Source organism: Mirounga leonina, unplaced genomic scaffold (assembly GCF_011800145.1).
Source record: "Mirounga leonina isolate KUSES-001 unplaced genomic scaffold, KU_Mleo_1.0 Mir_174, whole genome shotgun sequence".
Taxonomy (NCBI): Eukaryota; Metazoa; Chordata; class Mammalia; order Carnivora; family Phocidae; genus Mirounga; species Mirounga leonina.
In genome coordinates this window covers 18,299,203-18,323,107 of record NW_023270451.1, presented here as the reverse complement: position 1 = coordinate 18,323,107, position 23,905 = coordinate 18,299,203, and the positions used below count along the sequence as shown (strand labels likewise).

At 39.6% G+C, this 23,905-nt stretch overlaps 1 protein-coding gene and 1 long non-coding RNA gene across 2 annotated transcripts in view; one reads left to right on the top strand and one right to left on the bottom strand.

Annotated features, from left to right (window-relative positions):
* The window catches only part of CFAP69 (cilia and flagella associated protein 69), a 58,260-nt gene extending 44,206 nt beyond the window's left edge, over positions 1-14,054 (bottom strand). The window contains exon 1 of the mRNA XM_035020516.1: positions 13,724-14,054. Coding sequence (XP_034876407.1) covers positions 13,724-13,843 — 120 coding nt within the window. The 5' untranslated portion in view covers positions 13,844-14,054. The remainder of the gene's footprint in view (positions 1-13,723) is intronic.
* Positions 14,055-14,178: 124 nt separating this feature from the next.
* The window catches only part of LOC118020728, a 33,166-nt gene continuing 23,439 nt past the window's right edge, over positions 14,179-23,905 (top strand). Inside the window, exons 1-2 of the long non-coding RNA XR_004681992.1 lie at positions 14,179-14,235; positions 17,931-17,998. This is a non-coding gene — a long non-coding RNA (uncharacterized LOC118020728). The remainder of the gene's footprint in view (positions 14,236-17,930; positions 17,999-23,905) is intronic.

The window sequence follows — 23,905 nt, the reverse complement described above, 5'->3', positions numbered from 1 at the left end:
CAATTATATAAGCCAATTAATAACAAAATCAAAGAAAGAAACACATCGACAACAATGAAATAATAGTAGGGGACTTTAACACCCCCCTCACTGCAATGGACAGATCATCTAAGCAAAAGATCAACAAGGAAATAAAGACTTTAAATGACACACTGGACCAAATGGACTTCACAGATCTATTCAGAACATTCCATCCCAAAGCAACGGAATACACATTCTTCTCTAGTGTCCATGGAACATTCTCCAGAATAGATCACATCCTAGGTCACAAGTCAGGTCTCAACAGGTACCAAAAGATTGGGATCATTCCCTGACTATTTTCGGATCACAATGCTTTGAAACTAGAACTCAATCACAAGAGGAAAGTCGGAAAGAACTCAAATACATGGAGGCTAAAGAGCATCCTACTAAAGAATGAATAGGTCAACCAGGAAATTAAAGAAGAATTAAAAAAAATTCATGGAAACCAATGGAAATGAAAACACAACTTTTCAAAATCTTTGAGATGCAGCAAAGGTGGTCCTAAGGGGAAAGTATATGGCAATACAAGCCTTTCTCAAGAAACAAGAAAGGTCTCAAATACACACCCTAACCCTACGCCTAAAGGAGCTGGAGAAAGAACAGCAAATAAAGCCTAAACCCAGCAGGAGAAGAGAAATCATAAAGATCAGAGCAGAAATCAATGAAATAGAAACCAAAAGAACTGTAGAACAGGTCAATGAAACTAGGAGCTGGTTCTTTGAAAGAATTAACAAGATTGATAAAAGAGAAATGACCCAAATAAATAAAATCATGAATGAAAGAAGAGAGATCACAACCAACACCAACGAAATACAATTATAAGAACATATTATGAGCAACTATATGCCAGCAAATTAGATCATCTGGAAGAAATGGATGCATTTCTCGAGATGTATCAACTACCAAACTGAACCAGGAAGAATTAGAAAACCTGAACAGACCTATAACCACTAAGGAAATTGAAGCAGTAATCAAAAATCTCCCAACAAACAAAAGCCCAGGGCCAGATGGCTTCCCGGGGGAATTCTACCAAACATTTCAAGAAGAATTAATACCTATTCTTCTGAAACTGTTCCAAAAAATAGAAATGGAAGGAAAACTTCCAAACTTGTTTTATGAGGCCACCATTACCTTGATGCCAAAGTCAGACAAAGACCCCATCAAAAAGGAGAATTACAGACCAGTATCCCTGATGAACATGGATGCAAAAATTCTCACCAAAATACTAGCCAATAGGATCCAACAGTACATTAAAAGGATTATTCACCACGACCAAGTGGGATTTATCCCTGGGCTGCAAGGTTGGTTCAACATCTGCAAATCAATGTGATACAATACATTAACAAAAGAAAGAACAAGAATCATATGATCCTCTCAATAGATGCAGAAAAAGCTTTTGACAAAGTACAGCATCCTTTCTTGATTAAAACTCTTCAGAGTGTAGGGATAGAGGGTACATACCTCAATATCATAAAAGCCATCTATGGAAAACCCACAGTGAATATCATTCTCAATGGGGAAAACTGAGAGCTTTCCCCCTAAGGTCAGGAATATGGCAGAGATGTCCACTATCACCACTGCTATTCAACATAGTACTAGAAGTCCTAGTCATAGCAATCAGACAACAAAAAGAAATAAAAGGCATCCAAATCGGCAAGGAAGAAGTCAAACTCTCACTCTTTGCAGATGATAGGATACTTTATGTGGAAAACCCAAAAGACTCCACCCCAAAACTGCTAGAACTCATACAGGAATTCAGTAAAGTGGCAGGATATAAAATCAATGCATAGAAATCAGTGGCATTCCTATACACCAACAACAAGACAGAAGAAAGAGAAATGAAGGAGTCGATCCCATTTACAATTGCACCCAAAACCGTAAGATACCTAGAAATAAATCTAACCAAAGAGGCAAAGAATCTGTACTCAGAAAATGATAAAATACTCATAAAGAAACTGAGGAAGACACAAAGAAATGGAAAAACGGTCCATGCTCATGATTTGGAAGAACAAATATTGTGACGATGTCAATGCTACCTAGAGCAATCTACACATTTAATGCAAGCCCTATCAAAATACCATCAACTTTTTTCAAAGAAATGGAACAAATAATCCTAAAATTTGTATGGAACCAGAAAAGACCCCGCATAGCCAGAGGAATGTTGAAAAAGAAAAGCAAAGCTGGTGGCATCACAATTCCGGACTTCCAGCTCTATTACAAAGCTGTCATCATCAAGACAGTATGGTACTGGCACAAAAACAGACACATAAGTCAGTGGAACAGAATAGAGAGCCCAGAAATGGACCCTCAACTCTATGGTCAACTAATCTTTGACAAAACAGGAAAGAATGTCCCATGGAAAAAAGACAGTTTCTTCAGCAAAGGATGTTGGAAAAATTGGACAGCCACATGCAGAAGAATGAAACTGGACCATTTCCTTACACCACACACAAAAATAGACTCAAAATGGGGGCGCCTGGGTGGCTCAGTCATTAAGCGTCTGCCTCCGGCTCAGGTCATGAGCCCAGGGTCCTGGGATCGAGCCCCGCATCGGGCTCCCTGCTCAATGGGAAGCCTGCTTCTTCCTCTCCCACTCCCCCTGCTTGTATTCCCTCTCTCGCTGTGTCTTTCTCTGTCAAATGAATAAATAAAATCTTTAAAAAAAAAAAATAGATTCAAAATGGATGTAAGACCTAAATGTGAGACAGGAGTTCATCAAAATCCTAGAAGAGCACACAGGCACAACCTCTTCGACCTCAGCCGCAACAACTTCTTCCTAGAAATATCACCAAAGGCAAGGGGAGCAAGGGCAAAAATGAACTATTGGGAACTTCATCAAGATAAAAAGCTTTGCATAGCAAAGGAAACAGTCAACAAAACCAAAAGACAACCGACAGAATGGGAGAAGATATTCACAAATGACATATCAGATAAAGGGCTAGTATCCAAAATCTATAAAGAACTTATCAAACTCAACACCCAGAGAACAAATAATCCAGTCAAGAAATGGGCAGAAGACATGAACAGACATTTCTGCAAAGAAGACATCCAAATGGCCAACAGACACATGAAAAAGTGCTCAACATCACTCGGCATCTGGGAAATCCAAATCAAAACCTCAATGAGATACCACCACACACCAGTCAGAATGGCTAAAATTAACAAGTCAGGAAATGACACATGTTGGCGAGAATGCGGAGAAAGGGGAAGCCTCCTACACTGTTCGTGGGAATGCAAGCTGTTGTAGCCACTCTGGAAAACAGTATGGAGGTTCCTCATAAAGTTGAAAATAGAGCTACCATAGGACCCAGCCTTTGCACTACTGCGTATTTATCCTAAAGATACAAATGTAGGGATCCGAAGGGGTATGTGCACCCTGATGTTTATAGCAGCAATGTCCACAATAGCCAAACTGTGGAAAGAGCCAAGATGTCCATCGACAGATGAATGGACAAAGAAGATATGGTGTATATATATATATATATATATATATACGATGGAATATTATGCAGCCATCAAAAAACCCCCAAATCTTGCCATTTGCAACGATGTGGATGGAACTAGAGGGTATTATACTAAGCGAAATAAGTCAATCAGAGAAAGACATGTATCATATGATCTCACTGATATGAGGGATTCTTAATCTCAGGAAATAAACTGAGGGTTGCTGGAGTGGTGGGGGGTGGGAGAGTTGGGGTAGCTGGGTGATAGAGATTGGGGTGGGTATGTGCTATGGTGAGCGCTGTGAATTGTGTAAGACTGTTGAATCACAGACCTGTACCTCTGAAACAAATAATACATTATATGGTAAAAAAAAAAAAAAAAGAAGATAATAGAAAGGGAAATATGAAGGGGGGTAGTCGGAGGGGGAGATGAACCATGAGAGACTATGGACTCAGAAACAAACTGAGGGTTCTAGAGGGGAGGGGAGTGGGGGGATGGGTTAGCCTGGAGATGGGTATTAAAGAGGGCACGTATTGAATGGAGCACTGGGTGTTATATGCAAACAATGAATCATGGAATACTACATCAAAAACTAATGATGTAATGTATGGTGATTAACATAACATAATAAAATAAAAATTAAAAAAACCACGCCTCTTGAATTCTAGTATTATAATTTTACTCTCTTTAAATTTTATTAGTCCTGAAAGGCCCAAGGATGCATCTGGAATAATAGCACTTCCATACTTTGTAAAGTGAAATGATCCTGTACATAGATATTACACATCCCAAGCATGCAAATTACACTGAGTTTGCCTACGCAGATATACATAAGACTTGTCTCTAAACTACAGGTAGGAGATTACCTTCCTGAACAAGGAAAATTATCCCCTCTCTCGGTTAGTACCAGCATTCTTACAGTCACCTGCATTAGAAAACAGAATGTTGCGGTTCCTGGGTGGCTCAGTCGGTTAAGCATCTGCTTTTGACTCAGACTCAGGTCATGATCCCGGAGTCTGGGGATCCAGCCCCCTGTGGGGCTTCCTGCTCAGCAGGGAGTCTGTTTCTCCCTCCCCCCCCCACACCCCCTGCTTGTGCACACTCTCTCTCAAATAAATAAATATAATCTTAAAGAAAAAAGAAAAAGAAAATAGAATGTCCAAGGTCTATAAATTTTATATCTTAAATATTTCTTGAGCCCATGCCATCTTACTGATTTATTCAGTTCTCATCTCTGACTCAGTTGGGAAGTTTCCCTGTTGCTCTCCTTGCCTCTACTCTTGCACAGTTAAACATGGGTCTTCTACTCTAGGTTTGGATAATAAAACTCAAATCTGAATATAACTCATCTAAATCATTCAATGACTCTCCATTAATGGCCCTCACTCCTCCTATATTTTCTTTTTTCTTTTTTTTTTTCTAAAGATTTATTTATTTGAGAGAGTGAGAATGAGAGAGAGTACATGAGAGGGGGAAGGGTCAGAGGGAGAAGCAGACTCCCCGCCGAGCAGGGAGCCCGATGCGGGACTCGATCCCGAGACTCCAGGATCACGACCTGAGCCGAAGGCAGTCGCTTAACCAGCTGAGCCACCCAGGCGCCCCTCCTATATTTTCATTTGTTGTGATAATCCTATTCCTCTCCTTGGTTAACCCCCACATGTGCTTCAAAACTCAGCTCAGGTGTTTGCCTCCCCAAGGGATGAAAAAGTATAGAACAAATATCCTTCCTTTGTGCTCCCATAGTACCCTACGGGCATACCCATTACAATTCCCATCATAGTTCTAAAATGATTTGTATGTTTATCCCCTACCACACCCGGCCCCAAAGCTCACTTGAAGACGAAGACTTGTTCTCTGGCATCCCCAGCACCAAAAACTGGGCCTGGCATATAAAGTTACTTGTAGGTAAGTGGAGAAGGGAACAGAGGTGCTATCATCCCAAATTTAAGTAGTTATACAAAAATTTTTTGTATACTATTTTCTCTTTGTTTACATGTATAAATACATGTATTTATATACTGTTTTCTTATTGGTTACATGTGTAAATACCTAATTTCACTTAGTGTTAACACCATTTTATTTTCGGATTTTTAAATCTATAATACATACCTTTCCATATTTCTACATAGGTATTATTCCATTGCCTCTTAAATCTAGAATTTCCTTTCCTTTCACAATGACAAACTCATATTCTGATTTCAGGCAATGTCTTTCAAAAACAATTTTGAGCTAGGTATTCTAATTTTAAGTCTGTAGAATAAGTAATTGGGTGAGTTTATTAACTCCAAATGATTTTTCTTAAAAAATTAATGAAAAATGATTTACTAAATACTGATCTATACCTGGTATTATGGTTATCCTTAAAAACTGTTATATTTTACTGTTAACTGCTTAACTGATTACATTTACTGTTACCAAAAAATTTGATGAATACAATTTTGCCTTCTAAGATTTGGGGATTTAACAGTGCCATCTACCACTACCTCAGTTGTCTTCTTTTTTCCTTTTGTGTTCTCTGAGAAATATATATAGTGAGTTTTTATTTTCAGATTTTCTGAAATATTGGCTTTGAGGGCTGGAAAGCATATGGAAGGTAAAGTCAATGCAAAATTTTCTTTTTAATACCTGCATGTATTATCAGAATTGTTCTCCTCAAATGAGCAGGTATAACTTTTATTAAAAAACAGAGAGTAGTAAAGATTAGAGCATAGGTTCCTCTTAGATTTCTGTTGCATTATTACTTCATATTACTCTGTGTTTTACTTGCTTGGCATATATTATATTTTTAAGATTTCCCCTTCACTCCCTCCGTTAGCCTTTTCTCCTTCCACAGGTATTTATAAGCAGCTTCTAGGTTTCAGAAACTGCTAGGTATGGGGAACAACATTGCTCTGACTTCAAGTAGCTATCAGTCTGGAATGGAATACAAGTACAGATAACATGCTACAAAATGCTTCACGGATGCTGCAAAGTGTACTCTGGAAGCATACAGACTAGGCACAGAAAGGCATAGGACAGCTTTCGGAAGAAGTAATCTGCAGGCAGAGGTGAGACGGAGTAAGATTTGTGAGATGACCTGAAGGTATGAGAGATGGAGATGGGGGAGTAGCATGTGTGAGGGCCTGGAGGAAGAGAAAATAAGACATTGAGAAGATGGAGAGGAGCTCACTAGGTTGGAGAAGATAGTACAGGGAATAGTGGCTATAAATGATGCTAATTAGGTAAGGAGAGGTCAAATAGATGTGAGAAACAAAGGCAAAAGAAAACTTAAATTTCCTTACTACTTACAGCCCAATCCCAAATCCTTGAAACAGGCGGAGTGACATTCCTCTAGGGACTCAGCTGCCTCAATGATAATACTTTGCTAAGGGCAAAAAGGCAATCTTAGCCCAACCCCCAGGATCCTGTAAGTCTACTTTAGCATATAAAAATTCTTTTGGAAACTTCCTTTCTCTCACTCCCTCCCCTCCAAGATACATGTTGGCAATCATCCTCCAAGCATATGACCCACCAATATATATCTGAAGAGTCTCATAACTGAGTTTTTACTAAACAGTAATAAATGACCTTTTCCTAACAATAGCTAGCCCCCTCAGGATCCTGGAAACCTTGTTTCCAAAAATACCTGGGAGGCTTACACTATCCCTAACCCCCTCCTAACTTGAAAGTCTATAATGGGCCACTCCTCAGGAGCCCAGAGCAGCTCTTTCTGCCCACGGGTCCTGTCCCCATACTTTAATAAAACCCTTTTGCACCAAAGACTTCTCAAGAATTCTTTCTTGGCCATCAGCTTTGAATCCTAACATCTTTCCTACAACAAAATCATGAATAACAATAATGATCATAACATGATGGCGATATCTATTTCCAGGTACAGTCATAAGCACTTTACATGTATTTATTAATTGAATTCTATGAGGTAGGTACTATTACCAACTCCATTTTACAGAAGGCCTTGTATGTTACGCTAAGGATCTTTAGAGGCTATTGAATGGTTTGAGAGACTGTATATAAACAGACAATGGCCAGACTGTATATGGCAACAGAACTCTCGCCTACAATCTTTGCAGCAACCAAACTGAAGAGCAATTTACTCAGGGAAGTCAGGATTTGGCCAATGACTGCCAGATTCCCTTTTTTTTTGCCCCTCATATGCTATGTAGGGCCAACCAGAAAAAGCCAAACATGCTTCCCAAATCAATCACATAGAATGCCCTGTTTGTAGGTAGCCCACCTCCAGCTTCCCCATGGCAACAACCTCCAACCAGAGCATACCAGAAGCGTTCCTTTTTTCCACTTCAAAGCTTCCCTGTCTGCCTTGGAGTCTCTGCCAAATTAAGTAATGATGGCTGACTCTCTTTCTATAGTAAGTTCTGAATATTAAATAGTCCCTGCTTATTCTCATTAAGGTGGTCTTTGTTTATTTCCACAGGCTTTAACCAGAGGAGCATAACAATAAAAAGGTAATTTAGTTTGCTGAGTAGAGACTGAATTGGAAAGGTCTAGGATGAACTGGAAAGGAGGTGGGAGACATCTGTAAAGGGCTCTCACTAAGGTACTGGCATAGACAAAAGGGAATGGACTGAAAAACATCAAGGAGGTAGAATCAGTGGGACCTAAGGAGTGATTTGATTTCGTGGGAGGGAGAAGCAAAGGTGATGATGACTCCTGGGCTTGAGGAATTATAGAAGTATTGGCAAACTTTGCTGAGACAGGAAAGTCTGGACGAACAGGCTTGTGTTGAGGCTGGAGATAAGTTAAATTGGGGGGCAGAGATTTCCAAATCAGAGGCTTAGAGTAATAATTGTAAGAGTTTGGGTAAATGAGAGCACACAGCAGAGTGAAGCAAAAGAGGACATACAGAGGTTAAGTATCAAAATAATTGCTGTTATATTTATGGAGAATTGTAAAAACATTTAACAAAACCTTTTAAAATCAAAAGTTTAATAAGCTGTTTTAAAGAAAATTGAACCTTCACTTACAGGTATAGGATCAACTTATCTTCCCATTTTACCAAGAGACATGTCAAAGGGGAGAAATCCTGCTCATTTGATATATACTTATAGGAAAAGGAATTAACATTTACTGTGGTCCTTTTATATATCTGGCAATTTATGTCTTTTTTTATGTGTCTGGCACTTTATATCTTTTCTTTCTTTCTTATTTTCTTTCTCTCTGTCTCTTTCTCTCTTTCTTTCTCTTTCTCTCTTTCTCTCTCTCTTTCTTTCTTTCTCTTTCTCTCTTTCTCTAGTAGGTAGGTTCCATGCTCAACGTGGAGCTTGAACTCATGACCCTGAGATCAAGAGTCGTATCCTCTACCAATGGAGCCAGCAGGTGCACCTCCCTTTTTTTTTTTTAAACTTTATATCTCAATTAGTCCTCAATTTTACCATATAAACTTAGTATTATTATCCTGTTGAAACTGGGACCTGTTAAGATCACAGAGCTAGTAACTGGGCTAGCAGGTCTGTCTGATGCAGGAGTGCTGGTTCTTTGCACCTTAGTTCTCTGCCTGACTTTTCAATTGAACACAGAGATTATTTCTAGCAATTACTCTAAAACCTGGGTAGGCAATTTTAATGACACAGTCCATGACAGTATTACAGACAGTGGCAGGATAGGACATCAACTAGAAGATTGTGGAGGTTTTCAGAGGGAGAGCAAATTTGGGCAAGGAAGCTCAGCCATGATATCTATGCAAGTAATCACAATTTACTTATTCTACAAATATTTTTTAGTGCTTACACTGTGTCAGACATTGTTCTAGATGCTAAAGATACAGTATTGAATAAAACATACAAAATCTCCTGCTTTCATATAGAATCAATATATTTTGTTTTGTACAGTGAAGAAAACCATCAAGAAAACAAAAAGACAACCTACTGAATGGGAAAAAATATTTGCAAATGACATTTCTGATAAGGAATTAATATCCAAAATATATAAAGAACTTACATAACTCAACACCAAAAAAACCCCCCAAACAATCCAATTAAAAAATGTGCAGAGGACATAAATCGATATTTTTCCAAAGAAGACATATAGAGGGCCAACAGACCTGTGAAAACAACAACAACATTACTAACAATCAGGGAAATGCAAACCAAAATCACAGTGAGATATCACCTTATACCTGTCAGAATGGCTAAAATTAAAAAGATAAGAAATAACAAGTGTTGGTGAGGATGTGGAGAAAAAGGAATCCTCGTACACTGTTGGTAGGATGTGAATTGGTGCAGCCACTATGGAAAACAGTATGGAGGTTCCTCAAAAAGTTAAAAAGTAGAACTATCATATGACCTAATAATACCACCCCTGGATATTTACCCAAAAGAAAACAAAAACACTAATTCCAAAAGATATATGCACCCCTATGCTTACTGCAGCATTATTTACAATAGCCAAGATATGGAAGCGACCAAAGTGTTCAATGACATGTGAATGGGCAAGGAAGATGTAATATATACATACTTTGGGATATTACACAGCCATAAAAGAAGATGAGATTGTGCCATTTGTGACAACATGGATGGACCTACAGGGTATTATGCTAAGTGAAATAAATCAAACTGAGAAAGACAAATACCATATGATTTCACTCATATGTGGAATCTAACAAAAAAACAAATAAAAAGCAGAATCAGACTTATAAATACGGAGAACAAACTGATGGTTGCCAGAGGGGAGAGAATGGTGGGGATGGGCCAAATGGGTGAAGGGGAATAGGAGATACAGGCTTCCAGTTATGGAATGAATAAGTCACAGGGATGAGAGGTACAGCATAGAGAATATAGTCAATGATATTATAATAGCACTGCATGGTGACAGATGGTAGCTACGCTTGCGGTGAGCATAGCATCATGTACAAACCTGCGAAATCACTGTGTTGTACAGTTGGAACCTGCTAGCCCAGTTGCTAGCTTTGTGACCTTAACAAGTAAGGCCCCAGCTTCAGCAACAGGATAATAATACTAAGTTTATATGGTAAAGTTGAGGACTAAGTAAGATATAATGTTTAAAAAAATTTTTACTCTGAGCTCAGAGTCACGGGGGAGAAGGACACATAAGCATTAGGATAAATTTCCTACACTTAAGGAACCCATATTCTAGGGGCAGAGACAAAATTTAGACAAATGAAACAGGTGCCAACATAACACAAGTGATAATTAGGGGAGAAATGGTGTGACTCAGACTTGGACTATGCTCATTTATGAGAGGATTTATGAGGGTGAAGATAAATGGGAAGTGCTTCCTATTGGGAGAGTACTTATGTCAGAGAGGCAGGATCTGGAGGTAGGGTAAGGTTTAAATTCAGAAAAAAGGGGAGGGCATTCATTCAGTAAATATTTAATATCACCTCTTGAGTACCAGGTATTGTGCTGGGTGCTACTGGGGAATCCTGGGAGATTATGGGGGGGACACTACAGGAAAAAACTACCAGCAAGAATTCTGCCCTCATGGCACTAAACAGAGCATCCAGTACAGATGAGTTCAGATAATGCATTGGGAAACCCTGAAAACACAACAGAATAGACCTGAGGCACTTTAGGGATGGCAGACTTTGGATATCATCTAGTTCAGTGGTTTTGAGGCTAAAGATCACTTGCGAGAGCTTTTTAAAAAGTCCCAGACTCCACACAGGGGATTATGATTCAGTAGGTGTGAGTTAGGGCCCAGGTATGTACAGTTTTTTTAACTGCTCAGACAACTGTGATGGTCACCCTGGTTCGGGGAACACTCATCTAACATAGGCTTGTTTTATAGAAAAGGGAACAAAGCCTAGAGAATTAAATGATTTGGTCAGTGTAATTATATTTGGTGAGGTAAGCAATAAGAAGCTTCTGTGGAATCCTAAAGAGGGGTGGGGCTCAGAGGGAGAAAGGAGGACAATAAAGTGGTATTTACAGGAAACAGACTGGGAAGAGAGGGAGAGGTGCTGACTAGGATGTGATATTAATCCAAGATTGACTGAAACCTGGTGGTGACAAGAAAAGAGATCCATATGAAACTACCTCCTACAGCTTTCCAGGTGTTACCTGTGAAATTCTGTAGCACTCTTCATACCCTACTGCAGCTATAACACAGTAAGCATTGCTACTTAGAGTGGGAAATGGGGTCTTCCAACCAGTAGCAATGGCATCATCACCTGGAAATCTGTTAGGCAGAATCCAGGGCTCCTCCCCAGCCCTACAGAATCATAATCTGTATTTTAATAAGATCCCAGGCGTTCCAAATGCACACTAAAGTTTGAGAAGCACTGCTCTAAAGGGCTTCCAATTCTTTAGAATGAGAGCAACATTAAAATAAATAGGAAATAGATAAAGGTAAACAATTTGCGATTTCAAGCATAGGGTGGAGTTGGCTTAATGAACTGAGGTAGACTCGCCAAAGTCACTTTTAGCTACCGGATACACTGTATCTCAAGTGTTCCAAGAGTTCTAAGAATCTTTCCTCCACTGGTCTGAGGCAAAAGTCTAAAAGTTTATCAGTTTAATGATGGCAAAGACTGCTAGACCCCACTTGAGTAAAGAAACTGAGTAACTGTTAACTTCTCATGGCCTTAGGGTCCTCATTTGTAAAAATAACCAAACAAAACCCAAAAATGCTGAATGATCATTTCTCCCAGCTCTAAAAAGTTTTTATTTCATTTCTTTTGAGAGAAACTGCCTTCTTCTGCTCCAGTAATTTAAAAAATATTAATGCTTCTACAAATAGTTATTAATAAGCTAAGAACTCTAATAGAAATCGATTTCTTCCTGGATGACAATCCAAGGCTCTGTAAGGAGGGGTAATAATGAAAGAAGAGGAAAAAAGAAAGAGAAGGGAGAAAATACACACACATTCACACCAGGTTTACTTGTTTTGCTTTACTTGATAGGTTGTAGACTATCTTGGCAATGGCTTGTTGAAAGTTACTTCCATTTTTTTCTTTTTAACCCGTACTAGCCTACCTCATATAACCTTGCCACCGCCCCTACCCTTCGGCTCTCGTCCCCCCCGCCCCCTTTTTTACACTGAGTGAAGGAACAATGAGAGCCGTCAGATACCAAATTCACCTACTTCTCAGTCGTGCTGTGTCTGGGAGAATGGCGGTAGAGTTGAGACCCCCTGTAGCCTTGCGAGTGGAGAGCTGCTGTTCCTGAAAGTCCTTCTCCCCGTCTGATTGGAATACTTCCACAAAACTGATTAGGTCAATTCCCCTAGCATTCCGCTCCTCCTCGTGAAAAGTGTTGTTGCTCCGCAGGTTACTACAGTGTAAATGTCACACGGTACTCAGAGAGCTCAACCTTATTCCCAAAGAAGAGGTCCCCAGTCACCTGGCCACTCCCAAGGAACTCTCCAAGGTTCCAGGATGTGGACGTAGGAGACAGGGTTCCTGACGCAGCCTGAGACTAGCAAAACCTCAACAGGAATTCCCATAGTGACCCCACGCCATCAAGTGTGAGGAGGCAGGGCAGGATTCCTCCATAGTATTCACGTTTTAGGGTTTGATCAGTACTCTCTAGGGAGGAGCAATGGAACCCTAGCATGTCAACGACTTGGAGTTTCTAAACACCTCCGCCACCAGTGGAGATCCAGCCGAGGGTTCCGAAGTGAAATACCTCAACAGACCGACTTGGAAGAATTAATATTGTATTCATAATAAAGGTAAACTCAAAACCAGATACAAGTACAGTCAAATATATAAGGTTTGTTCTTTCTCGATTCATTCCGACTCCATCACCAGCTTCCGATTTCATATGAAAACGAGGCTAATTTCTAATTTTGACAGCGTTTTCCTCCCCTCTAGGTGCAGGTTTTAAAATAGCAGCAAATTTAAACACGAGAGAATTTAGGCCTATATCAAGAACATCACTTGATAACAGGTATCTACATATAAGCCCAGTGCAAACAAAATGGTCATCAACTCCATTTTTTTTTCCCCCACTAAAAACGCTTCATTGCCTCCCAGACCTTCGTGGTCACACTTTCCGAAGAAGAGCGGCAAAACCTCGCTTACTCTGTTTAGAGAGACGCTCCGGGAGAAGCTGGCGCCACAAGTCCCCGGACAGGTTGGCTGACGACAGCCAACCCCTCCCTCAGGCGGCGCAGTTCTCGAAGGCCTCAGCTCCGCGCCTGGAACCTCGGTCCCGCGGCTTCCGATCGTTTCCATTCCGTCCCCCATTCCCGCTCTCGATGCCCCCAGTGCTCGTCCCTGTCCCCAGATCTCAACGTCCCCCCCCCCCCCCCTTCCCAAAGCACAGACACCCGTCCGTACCTGCGCTTCCTCGTCCTCCGTCACCACCCCCACCACCGGGATGTGGCGGGTGCTCCTGGGCCTGATCTTGCCTCCGGGTTCCTGGACCTCGGCCGTCGCACCGGCCCCCGCTGTCCACATGGCTGCAGCGGCGGAGTGAGGGATGGAAGGGAGGGTCCTTCTGTCCTACCTGTTCCCGTTAGCCGCAGGACCCAAAGAGACCCCGCCACCGAAAAGGGAAGGCCGCCTGAGAGCCGCTACAGTCGCGAAAAGCCCCGGGGGTCCGACAGCGGCCCCGGCCACCGCGACGCCAGCCGCATCACCCCGCCGCAGCCCACCGGCCGACTTTGGCTCTAGCGGGCCGGCCGGTTGTTAACAAGCCAGCGCGTTGCTAGGGGCGGGGCCGGGGCTGCAGAGGCGCCGGCTCTTACGGAAGCCCGGGGAGCCAAACTACCCCAAACCCTAACGTGTGTCTCCACGCCCGCGGTGGCTGGGTTTGCTCGCGCGCGGGAAGGAGGCAGTAGAAGACTTCGGTACGTAGTAGTGGAGTGTTACCTTGGCGTTACGTGTCTCAGTCTTGCTAGTTTGCGCTGGGCCTTCTTAAATCTCCCCTGCTAGAACCTCCAAACAAGCTCTCAAGGGCCTTCTTAAATCAATCATGAGTGGTGGAGAAATGAGAGGTGGATGTCGGACACGAGAGTGATGGATGATGGATAGATACATAGTGGTAGAAGCGGAGCAGTTTATCGTCGCGGAGAAGTGACCAGTGTCACCGACATTCCCTGCCTTTTATCTCTTTTGTACTTTAGTGGCTCTACCAGACAGTTAAATAACAAACAAGGTATTGTACACAGTGTTACAGGCTTTTGAGTCAAATCATGGAATCTAGAGCAAATTAACACAAGGAAGCCCCACTTTCCCCATCTTTTCGCGTCAGTTTTTCACTTTTCTTACCAGTAGGATTGCTGTGAGAGGGTAGTATGAGATGGTAGTTTTGTAAAGCGGTGCTTGGCATTTAATAAGTACTCAGGTAAATGGTCAGGATTATCTTTTTTTTTTTTTTTTTAAGATTTTGTATTTATTTATTTGAGAGAGAGAATGAGATAGAGCATGAGAGGGGGGAGGGTCAGAGGGAGAAGCAGGCTCCCTCCCGAGCAGGGAGCCCGATGCGGGACTCGATCCTGTGACTCCAGGATCATGACCTGAGCCAAAGGCAGTCGCTTAACCAACTGAGCCACCCAGGTGCCCAATGAAACTTTATTTATTATTTTTTATATAAAGATTTCATTTATTATTTGACAGAGAGAGAATGAGAGACAGAGAGCATGAGAGGGAGGAGGGTCAGAGGGAGAAGCAGACTCCCCGCCGAGCAGGGAGCCCGATGCGGGACTCGATCCTGGGACTCCAGGATCATGACCTGAGCCAAAGGCAGTCGCTTAACCGACTGGGCCACCCAGGCGCCCTGGTCAGGATTATCTTTATCTTTATTATTGTGTTATCTATCCATCGTATCCTGAGTAATGACACAAGAAAGGTCAAGACTTTAATGGAAAGCTGCTCATGATAATCACCAGTATAACTTAATCACCCCCAAAGCCGTGGCTATGAAAACATATCTTAAAATCCTTTAAACCTTTCAGTCTTTTTTTTTTTTAGCCTTCGGAAACTCTTCAAGATTTAAACGTGAATTTTTATATTGTCTATAAAGTTTATAGCCTTAAAAATTACACGTAACAAACTTCGTGAAAATTTCACTTCACCTCCCAGCATTTCTCTCATTTGTAGAATGAGCTGGTTGGTCGGTGATTTCTAAGGTTCCTTAACCGGTTCAAACATCCGACATTTGACTGAATGACATTTCTGGTGGTACAAATAAAAAGAAACAGAAAAACTAGATTGGGCATGGAAGCACTTGATGTAAATCATAGCCAAAGGGACCAAGCTTTTTTGAAAGAGAATTGAGCATTTCTAGTAACTATTTCCTCACTTATGTTTATTCTTCCACTTTCCTCATCCTAGGTTCCTTGAAACTGCCCTGAGGTCACCTACACTGTGTCAAGGTCTGTGGACACTTTCCTGTCCTCATCTTGCTGTACTTAATCTCTAGTATTTTACCCTATTGACCACTCTCCCCTCCTTGTAACTCCCTTGCCTTGACTTCAGCATTCTTTTTTTCTTTTATCTTTACAGCTACTCATTGGTATTTTTAGAGCTCCTCTCAGACCTTACAACTAGAGGTGGGTTCAGTAGGTCTAAGGTTGCTATTACTCCAGGAGAGTGTAAAGGGTGTGTCAAGTGTATTAACGTCAGCTGAATTGCTGTTGCACATTCTGAGTATACCACATCAAAAGGAGAGACTGAAATCACTTGAATAAACACAATGGAATTCTGTGAGAATGGCACCCAAATATAGTATAGTAATGGAGAGCTGACAACTGGATGATTTGGTTATCCTTTGTGTGTTGAGCCTGGCATCTCAGAAGGAAAGATGCAGAGGAGGGACTGTGAAGAAAAATTTTCCACTTAAAGCAGAGCTTATTTGGTGGTTATCAACTGACTATTGTGTTTCAGCACAATAGGCTGATTCTGATAAGGGTCCATAAACCTCAGTGACTGGAAAGTGACACTGTCCTCATTGGACTTAATTGCACTTTCCTGACACACAAGCACAAGGATATTTACTTTACTTCAATTGTTTACAAACCTGTATATTCATTCTGTCCTATATCCAGAGCACCAGTTTCCAATGCTTAATTAGCATAACTCCCATGAGCTTCCCCTTTCTAGCACTTAAAAACTCTTCTCCGTCTCAGTGAAATCAGTGAAATTCTTCATAGAAATGGGTTGCCTTACCTGGGAAGTTAAAAGATCCCAATTTTGTGTTTTTTTGTTTTTTTGTTTTTAGCTCTAATGGTATTTGTTTTACTCTGAGAGTGAGAGGCAACCAGGTGAGAAGCAACCAACACTCCACATTCAAGCCATCTTGAATGAATTATTTGTTGTTTTACAAAGCTACCAAGCTTCTTCCTGCCTTACCTTTGCATATGTTGTACATGGGACTGTCTGCAGATGTTTAGCTCTCTATGAAACTCAGCTCATGTGACTTTGGGGGGGGAACCTTCTTTACATCCTCTGTTAGATGCCACTTTGTCATATGGTTTTGTACTCACCACATACTTAGTGGTATTTATTGACTCAGCTGCCCAACCCCTTCCTACTAGAGACTTTTGAAAGCAAGGAGAACCTCTTATCCAGATTTGCACCCCAAACCCTCAGCACAGTATCTAGGGTAGTGTTTCTCAAAATTTAGCATGCATCAGAATCATCTGGAAAGCTAATTAAAACCAACACCTGAGCCCCACCTCCAGAGTCAGCTTCAGTTAAGTCTGGGGTCCAAGGGTTTGCACGTGTAACAAGTTACTGGGTGATGTTTTGCTCCTGGTCTGGCGAATGGTACTCAGTAAATGTTCATTAAATTATAAATTCGTTTTTAAATTTGATTTGAAGCCAAATTAAAGCATTTCATAAGCTATCCAGAGTAAGGTAAACACGAAGTCCTTGTTACTCAAAATGGGGTCCTTGAACTACCTACCTACATAGGCATTACCTAGGTGCTTGTTAGGGATTTGTAAGTTCTGGCCCCAGGAGAGACTAAGTGAAGCAGAATCTCCATTTTAACTAGATTGTCAGGTGATTAGTATGCACATTAAAATTGAGAAGCACTGGTCTAGTGTGTATGTGCTTGTGTTTTCATTAGTATTATTTTGGAGGTTTTTTTTAAGATTTTAATTATCTATTTGAGAGAGAGACAGAGCATAAGTGGGGTTTAGAGGGAGAGGGAGAAGCACACACTCCACCGAGTGGGGAGCCCTTCATGGGGCTCGGTCCCACGACCCGGAGATCATAACTTGAGCCAAAAGCAGATGCCCAACCGACTTAACTTTTTGGTAAGTGCACCAATTAAGCTTTTAAAAAGCTTTCAGTGGGGGCACCTGGTGGCTCAGTTGGTTAAGTGACTCTTGGTTTTAGCTCGGGTCATGATCTTGTGGTTGTGGGATGGAGCTCCACGTTGGGCTTTGTGCTACTGTGGAGTCTGCTTCAGATTCTCTCTCCCTCTTCCTCTCCCTCCCTCTCAAATGAATAAAATCTTAAAAAAAAAGCCTTAAGTGTTTAAATTAGGTAGTGGATTTAAGTTTAATCATTATTCATGGAACCTTCTTTAATACAGATTTCTGAAGGCTCTAAGTCAAGAGCACAGGACATTTTCCAGACACCAGAACACAAAAGGACGTAAAGGTAAAATGGCTAACTACTGAAATGGTAAATTATTTCAACAAAAAGATAATAGTAAAGAAACATATGAGAATTAAAATTAGAGAATAGAAATGCTTCACTCTGATAACAATTTTGTAGAATTTAACATCTTTGTTAAGTTAAAATTGCAATTTCTTAAAAGCTGTAGATTGAAGATTAGACATTTTAATGATATGTTGACGTATATACATTTATTTTTTATTTAAATTCAGTTAGCCAACATATATTACATCATGAGTTCCAGATTTTTAACTTTTAAAATAAAGTATATTTTTAACATAAGTGTAATATTAAGAAATAACATTGTCCTTCTGATATTTTTTCTGTTACTTGTTTGCACCTAATTAGCAATGTTTAGTAAAATTATAATTATGCATTAGTACAACTTAAGAATGTTTCTATTAAGTATTTTAGATTACATATGAATTTTGTAGTCTCTAAACTCATGCCAGATGTTCCAAATGTTCAAGCAAATGTTATTCCTTTGTGAGTCAGAGTAATCTATTTTAAACAGAGAATTTTTATAGCACATAAGAAAATGTAATTAGAGTATAGTCTTAGTAGATTAGCTTTAGGGGAATTATGTAACAGGAAGAACAATATAAAGCTGGAATTTCATCTACTTTAGTGTTTTAAAAAATCTTTCAGGTTGATTGTTACAGAAACAAAGCCTAAGAGAGAAAGAAAAGTAATTGCTTCTTTCCAACAGAATCATTAGTTCAAATCTGGGAGTAAGAAGTACATGCAACAGAAAACAAAAGTAAAAGAACAGCCACCTCTGAAGTCAACCATTCTAATAAAAAATGTACTAATAATCCAAATTGCAAGTGATTTTTTAAACAGGAATGTGGAGGAGCTATTCATGCTTAAAGGAGAAACTAAATCAATGGTAATATGTAAATGAAACAAATTTATGGAGCACTTCTTACCTGATCAAAGCTTCAGTCCCATGACATAGGAATATTCCATGAAATGAAAATGCTCTCAAGCTTTTAAAACTAAAAACTATTGTATTTACATGGTGGGAGGTTAGAGGTAGTACCCCCAGGATAGAACTGTCTTTATTGTGGAGCAGGATTAAACAGATAAGTTTATTCCAATAACATTAATTATTCAAGGTCTATAACTGACTTGACCTGCTCTGATTCCATATCTATATTAATTTGCTAGGGGTGCCAAAATAAATACCACAGACTAGGTGGCTTACACAACAGAAATTTTATTTCCTCACAATCTGGAGGCTAGAACTCCATGATTAAAATGTCCAAGATTGGTTTCATTCTTGAGGCCTCTCTCCTTGGCTTATAGATGGCCATTTTCTCCTTTTGTCATAACACGGTCTTCCCTCTCTGTCTTTATCTCCTCTTCTTTTAAGGACGCCAGTCATCCTTGGATTAGGGCCTACCCATATGAACTCATTTTAACTTAATTACCTCTTTAAAGGCCCTATGAATTAATATGAATTCTAGGGAGATATAATTCAGTCTGTAACAAATCCCAGCATACTTTGGTTTATAATATAAATTCTTATAAAGAACAAATTAAAGAATATAATATGCTTAGTTAAGGCAACACTGCTATCCTTACCTGTAGGACATTGATTATTTCTCACAGTGGTGATAAACGGCTATTCTGATTTAACAATCACTGTACATTTGATCAACGTGAATCTGCCCTTGGGAGATGTATCCACTCTGAGCTCTCAACCGATCTGAATTTTGAGCCTGAGTGCCTGACTTTGTCAAAATCATCATTTATGTCATGTTTCATTTTCTATTTGAAGAATCCACTACCAAAGTTAATTTGCCAGCCTAGGTTCCCTAGAGCCTACCATAAACAAATGACAAACATTTACCTGCTGCCACTTTAATGGGTGGCACTCTCTCTGGGAAGCAGGTCAGGAAAAGGTAGAAGTGGAGGCTGGCAAATATAGGTGTTACTGAGCTGGCCATAGCTTTGGAACAAATGCAGTTTAATTGCTTAGTCTTTTATGATATTTTCATGGAGGCCTTAAGAATTACTGCACTAAGGAACAGCTTATCTGGGGAAAAGGAAGGGAGAATTTATGCACCAGCTCCCTCTTGTGCTACATCTCTTTGGTCAAAGATTACCCTCAGGTCGTGTTGCCAGATTTAGCAAACACAAACAAAAAAAGTCCCATGCAATATTTGTAATAGAATTACATAAAAAATTATTCATTGTTTGTCTGCATTTCATAATAACTGAGTGTCCTGTATTTTACCTGGCAACTCTACTCTCAGGACATTAACACCCATGCATTTCCTGGCAGCTGCAGGGCAAGCTAGAGCTTCCCCAGACCCATGCACAGGCACCAATGTCCGTTTCTCCTCAACACAGTGTTAAGACGGTGGTGATGGTGGCCAGCAGGCAAGGCAAGAGGTAGAGACAATGATGGGGAGGGGTGTGGGCAGGAGGATGCAGGCACAGCCGCATGAAGGTAGGGTGATAAATAACATAATTTTCTCTAAAGATGAGTCAGCATTATCTCATTAGTATCTGTGGAATCATCCTGCATTAGACACTGGGAATATACTCGTGAATAAGATACAGTTTTTTGCTATCAGGGAGCTTAGAAAATATAGCTTGACTATTATATGTTGAGCCCTGGTTTAAAGATACTTAATGAATGCTAGTAAAATGAAATAAATTTTTTTTTTTAAAGATTTTATTTATTTATTTGACACAGAGAGACACAGCAAGAGAGGGAACACAAGCAGGGGGAGTGGGAGAGGGAGAAGCAGGCTTCCCGCGGAGCAGGGAGTCTGATGCAGGGCTCGATCCCAGGTCCCTGGGATCATGACCTGAGCCGAAGGCAGATGCTTAACCGACTGAGCCACCCAGGTGCCCCGAAATAAAATTTTTTAAAGTCTTTATTTTTAAATACTCTCTGAACCCAATGTGGGGCTCAAGCTTACAATCCCGAGATTAAGAGTTGCATGCTCCACGGACTAAGCCAGCCAGGTGCCCCTGAAATAATTTTTAAAATATTACCTCATTCGGTGGGTATTTTCCTAAATGACTATCTTGGCAAAAACAAACAAAGAAAACCTCCAAAACCCCAAAACTATTACATGTATTGCTTTCTAGATACTTCTACAAAGAAATAGATGGTCTCCATCAAATATTGAAATTATTATTCAGTAAGAAAGAAAAATCCATTTGTATATAACATTTCAAAAAAGAAGTTAAAACACATTAAATAACACTTTTTATTTAGATGTTCATAAGGCATATCTATGAGAATGATATAAAAACATGGCATGTAATTTGATAGCAATATTTTGGAGATTACAGAGTTTTAACAAATACCCATTACACAGTTATAAAGAAGATGGTATTTTTCGAAGCAGATACAAAATATCTAATGAAAGATCAAGGCAAGAAAATGAGTATAATTAACAGTGGAAAATCAATTCTAATGTGAATCGCACATTATCCTTTAAAAACTTTTAAAGGTAAGATTTACTGCAATCTAGTTCATTCAAACAGTGTTAAACAGTATCATGACAAAGAACTGAAGGCCAGAATGGATTTGTTTTGACTTCATATAAAGAAACCCAAATATACAGCAGGTCAAATATAGGAAAAGGGAGTCGAATAGTGAAGGAGTCAAGATCTTTCTAGTTTCTAACTGGCATTCCTTCCGGTGTGGCCTTGGTCCTCTTGGACATTTGCCAGGCCTCCTGTTGTATCCACAATTCCGGCAGCAAGATGGAGGAATGAGATAAAGAACACATGCTGCTTTTCTTTGAAGAGACTTCTAAGAAGTTACTCATACGTCCCCCTACATCTCACTGGCCAACCCTCAGTCCCATTGGGACACCTAACTGCAAGGGCAGTTGAGTAATGTGATGGGCAGCAGCTTTTCAAGAAGTAGGGTAACCAGACATTGGGAGACAACTTCCAGTTCCTCTGCAGGCTGGATACCTGCAAAGCTATGAAGGACCTTCAAGGAAAATCTTAAGAGGATACTTCCTTGAAGCTGGCAATTGGAAAATCATACAAAAGCACCTGTTTTGGTGATTTCATTTAGCCTATCCAGCCACTGGGAGAATCCTATATGTATAGCCTGCCCTAATTTTGGATGACTGCATGATGGAAGGCCAATGATGTGGAAAATTAAAAAAATAGCAGTATGTATGTGTGTTAGGCTGAACTAAATATTGTTTTGGACAGAATCTCTGAATATTAGCACTTTATAATTTTCTTGCATTAAAAAAATTGAAGAACCCATTCATTCCTGTAAAATTCACTGTTCAAAGGTAAGAACAGGCTGTGTTTCCACGAAAATCAGTACAGGTTCATTTAGAGCAATTACATATACTGAATATTTACCAGAATTTGTTTTACTGACTTATGAACAATTGAGGGTAGAGCATCTATCTCCTTTTCATGACAACACATCACAAGTAGAAATCATAACACGACTGAGGCATGTTATACTATGCGTAGCAATACTTTAGATCAGGAATTCACAAAATAATTTCAACACCAAATTTTAGGCTGTTTGAATACTTATTTCAAAACAGATTCTACAGACACAGGTTCAGTGTTTAAAGTATTCCTAAAGAAATAGTTATGAGTTACATTTATGGGTACTTCATTTAAAATATCACATAAGAAACCTGCCATTTCACAAATAAACCTCTATTTGGGGGCAAAACTCTTCGTACAGAATTTATTATGAAACAGTTTAATGGCAAAAGGCAATTAAAAACAATTAAAATTTTATCATGTAAGAGATAAACAATACAAAAATCGGATATGATATATTCTTTTTTTTTTAAAGATTTTATTTATTTATTTATTTGAGAGAGAGAATGAGAGAGAGAGAGAGAGAGAGAGAGCACATGAGAGGGGGGAGGGTCAGAGGGAGAAGCAGACTTCCTGCCGAGCAGGGAGCCCGATGCGGGACTCGATCCCGGGACTCCAGGATCATGACCTGAGCCGAAGGCAGTCGCCCAACCAACTGAGCCACCCAGGCGCCCCGGATATGATATATTCTTGAAGCCCTTTTACACAAATAATTTTCATAATTTGTAAGTATGAATATACCTTAAATTACTATTATCAAATTAATTTTGAAAGTAAAATTCCTTAATCAAGTCAAGATTAGGCTAATTTATAAGAAATTAATCAGGTAGCTTAATACTGGAGCTCACTAGCCAATCTTGTATGTAGCACAAAATAATTATCTCCAATAAATACCTATAAATATAATTTCTTCATACTTTAAAATATTTTAAAATTTAAATAAAAATCTCTACATGTAGACAATCTGGGCTAAATTTCCATATATGCTTTGAAAAATATATGTTAGCATGAATATAATCTTATTTAAACATGGTTTTAAATATTCTTAATAGAGGAGACATATGAAATCTGCACACAAACGCTAAATAGCATGATTCAGCCCATGATTATTTTCCTCTTAGGAAAAAATTACTTAGTTTTTTTGCATAGGATTAAGACTGGGTATATTTTCTACATTCTTATAATTTTCTCAGGGGCACTTCTCAAAATACACATCAGGAAACAAACCGCACTACTTGAGTTCCCACCACTTTCTCATACCTAGCAAGAGCAGAATTCCGTCCTACTTCTGAGGCCAGAGTAATGACTTAAAAAAAAGTGATTATGAGAAATAATGAGTAAGAAAAATAATCTGGTAGAAAATGGTAAAATAAAGCAATTAAAAGTCAATTAAATAAACAAAAGTCAGTATTTCTGTATTTTTAGAAAGGCTTTTAAACATTTAGAATTATAATGAATATATTACATTTATTCTAAAACTTCAAAATTATTTCATCTTTGTAGTACTAAAAAGGAGATATTATCATTTGAAACAAAAGCTACATCCTATATACA